The sequence below is a fragment of the Hylaeus anthracinus genome, unplaced genomic scaffold (assembly GCF_026225885.1).
Source record: "Hylaeus anthracinus isolate JK02 unplaced genomic scaffold, UHH_iyHylAnth1.0_haploid 11978, whole genome shotgun sequence".
NCBI classification, from domain to species: domain Eukaryota; kingdom Metazoa; phylum Arthropoda; class Insecta; order Hymenoptera; family Colletidae; genus Hylaeus; species Hylaeus anthracinus.
Window position 1 is genome coordinate 2,385,885 of NW_026534326.1, and position 3,298 is coordinate 2,389,182.

At 42.0% G+C, this 3,298-nt stretch overlaps 1 protein-coding gene across 2 annotated transcripts in view; it reads left to right on the top strand.

Moving 5' to 3' along the window:
* The window catches only part of LOC128896893 (uncharacterized), a 7,499-nt gene extending 4,243 nt beyond the window's left edge, over positions 1–3,256 (top strand). Inside the window, exons 2-3 of one of the 2 annotated variants that reach the window (XM_054160468.1) lie at positions 239–415; positions 3,006–3,256. In XM_054160468.1, coding sequence (XP_054016443.1) covers positions 239–375 — 137 coding nt within the window. In that variant the 3' untranslated portion in view covers positions 376–415; positions 3,006–3,256. Of the gene's footprint in view, positions 1–238; positions 506–3,005 lie in introns of those variants that run through there. The other variant, XM_054160467.1, reaches the window with a different exon arrangement.
* The last annotated feature ends 42 nt before the right edge of the window (positions 3,257–3,298 follow it).

The following is a 3,298-nucleotide window of genomic DNA, read 5'->3' on the forward strand; positions in this document are numbered from 1 at the left end:
TGAAACGATTTGAAACTTGACACAGTTGTTACTCATAAAGCTGAGAAGAGTCCATAAATATTTCAGAATTTTATCTCAATTATTTCCTTACGTCCATTAAATATAAAACTGTTCGTTAAAGATTCGTAATTTCACCAACTATTCGCTATAATTTAAGAGTTTGGCTGTCGGTAATCATCTTCCTAGATGTCATTATTCAAAACAGGAGCCTACAGAAGGTAATTCAACTTTGTTCCAGGTGATAGGAGCTCAAGGAGCGCAGTACTCGCAGCGAGAGAAATAACATCGTCGTCTTGCAGCTACATGGCGCACGAGAAGCTCTCGTACGCCTTCAGCGTTTGGAGGATGGAGGACGATTGGAACTCGAACCTGTAGACACATCTCTGACGTCGGAAGCCTGTATTCCCGTCGCGAGGTAAACGCGCGAGCAAGTCTACGTGTCCCTCGAATCGCGATTCGAAAGTTTGGAAGAGAAGACCAAGACCGATTTCCTATTTTCGCTGGCTCGAAGGTACCGAAATTGCGTGAAGGCGTAAAAGAAACGCACGTTTCATCCTCCCTCGCCTAAATAAACAATCGCCAGTTTGCAAAGAACAATATCCTTCGAGAGCTTCCATAATTCGTACCGCGTCAGAAAATTTCGAAACGAGACTTGTTACTTAGCGAGGGTTGGAGTTATTATTTAATATCTCAGAACAGTGCTTCCAAATTATTCCTTCCTGTCGCCTTGTTTTCGTCGCATATTTTCTCGAAGCCTCGTCTGTGTCAGATGCAATTGGACAATTCCAGCGAGTTATTTATCGGTATCTAAACGAAAATATCGTTATGAAAATCGAGGTTTAGTCGGTCTGAGAGTACGGAAGATTTTTCGGAGCGATGAGAAACCTCGAGGTAATCGAGGATAAAAGATAGAATAGAAGATAAATTTCATTGAAAATTAATTGAAAGATTAACGAAGGAACAGGAGATTCGTAGTTCGAAAGACAGACGCACTCTTCTGAGCCGCGAACGACTCTTGGAAATCGGTGGACTCGTCCCTGCGAGTCTCTCAACGTCGATGATTTCCGCTCGTTGTTCGAATTTTCAACGATTTTCGATTCATTTAAACAGAAAGTGGCGCTGCGTGTTTGCGACTCGCTATTTTCTCGACGTCGGTGATTGCTCGTTGTTCGCACGTGAAAAAATCAAAAAATTCGATATCGTTCATGTTCAAAAATTCTTCTCGTTATTTTCCTAAATAATATTAAAGAAAATCGGTCTGGATGAATCTCATAATTCGCGCTCCTCGAATCTTCCTTTCCCGGCGGAACGACGGACAGTAACGTCATTCGTTACTATTTTACGAGTTCTTTTTACGACCCGGGATGATCGGGCTGAAGCCAGCGTCCCGACGCTGTGGAAACAAGTCCGTGCGCGCGACAGAGTAGATGAAACTTAAACAAAACAACGCTGGGAGCAGCGTTAACGAGCATTTTGGCGCCGATAGCGTCGTTCGGTGAACGATTTTTTTTCTCGGGGACCCCTCTTCTTCGAACCGGGCGGCCCTTCCGCGAAAATTCCTCCTCGCATCGGACACGTGGTTGGTTCATTTCTAAATTCAGAAAGGAAAGCAGTTCTATGATAAAAATAATGATTAATAATAATAATAATGATTAATAAACGTTAATCAGACCGAGCAGTTCAATTTTTCATTTATTCAATTTATCGAAAGAGGTTGCGTTGTGTAATTGAAATTTTGGCATTTGAAGTCACTGTCATTTATTTATCAGGAATTCCTTGATATAAGGACAGGGCTCTCCCTCGATATAAGCACGTGGAGCATCATTCTCCACTTGAGAGAATGATTTGATATCGAAGAGATGGAATATTGTCTAGAATTCTTTGGGTGAGATTGCGTCTTGAACTTATGAAATCAATTTTACAGTAATGCCTTGATACAGGGACAGGGCTCTCCCTCGATATAAGCACGTGGAGCATCATTCTCCACTGTTTATTAAAGAGGTATAATATCGTCTGATTCTTGAAGCTCGATACACAACATCAACCAATGAATTCCAGGCAATTTCAAACCAAATTAGAATTCTGGAATCCTAGACAATTTTACAGCGATACCTCGATATAAAGACGGGTCTCTCCCTCGATATAAGCACGTGGAGCACCCTCCTGCTCCGTTATATCGAAAAAGTAATGCATTGTCCATAATTCGTTGCCTGAAATCACTATTCGGATACAAAGTTTAAAACAATCAATTCCTGGACAATAATCGCTACTCCTCCTCGATAAAGCGATCCCATTAAGGCAAACCCGCGGGCTTATATCGAGGTAACCACTGTATTCGAACGAACCGTTCGACTTTCGATCCTCTTCGTCGTGTCGAACGTTCGGAAAACTATAATTTAGTATAAAAAAAAAAAAAGAACTGAAGAATTAAAAAATTTTTTTGGGTATCTCCGTCTGAATCGAACCCGGCGACCGTGTGAACGTCTCACGAACGAGACTAGGTTATTTTAAACCGACGGAAGGAAAAGTTGGACCGCGTTTTACTGGCTTAACGAAGACACGCCTAGTTAAATCCGCCAGCGTCTTTATTGCGGCACTGAATCTTCCTGAAAAAAACGCCATCTCCTTCCGAACGAGGTGCCATCTTCGTCCCTCCACCCACCCACCCCCCCTCCCTCCATCCCTCCTCTTCGTCGTCCCCGTCGAGGAGCTGTCGCATCCTCGGCCAAGGAGTGCTTTTGGGAACAGCCACGGTCGAAATTCTTGTCTACATAAAAGCGTCTTCTTAATTTCTGAAGGATAACCTTATCGATTATCATCCGTTACAGATTTTATTTAATATCGAAAGGAATATTAATCGAACAGTTTGGAACTGTTTCGATCTTGTTTGAACCACTTACAAATCGGTTTGAACCGACTAGAATTCGTTTTGAGTCGCTTTGAAACTTGAACTCTACTTAAGGAACGTTTCGAACTGCTTGAAAACCACTTTGAACATGTTTGAGCCTGTTTGAACCGGTTTGAGGCTCGCCAACCTTCATATCGAAATTTGTCTTTCGTTGTTGCTTTGCGAAGAAGGAATCATAAATTATGAGATTCATTAGTATGTGGTTTGGAACTGTTTTGATCTTGTTTGAGCCACTTACAAATCGGTTTGAACCGACTAGAAATCGTTTTGAGTCGCTTTTATAACCATTTCAGTCTCTTTGAAACTTGAACTGTACTTAGGGATCGTTTCGAACTGCTTGAAAACCATTTTGAACATGTTTGAGCCTGTTTGAACCGGTTTGAGGCTCCC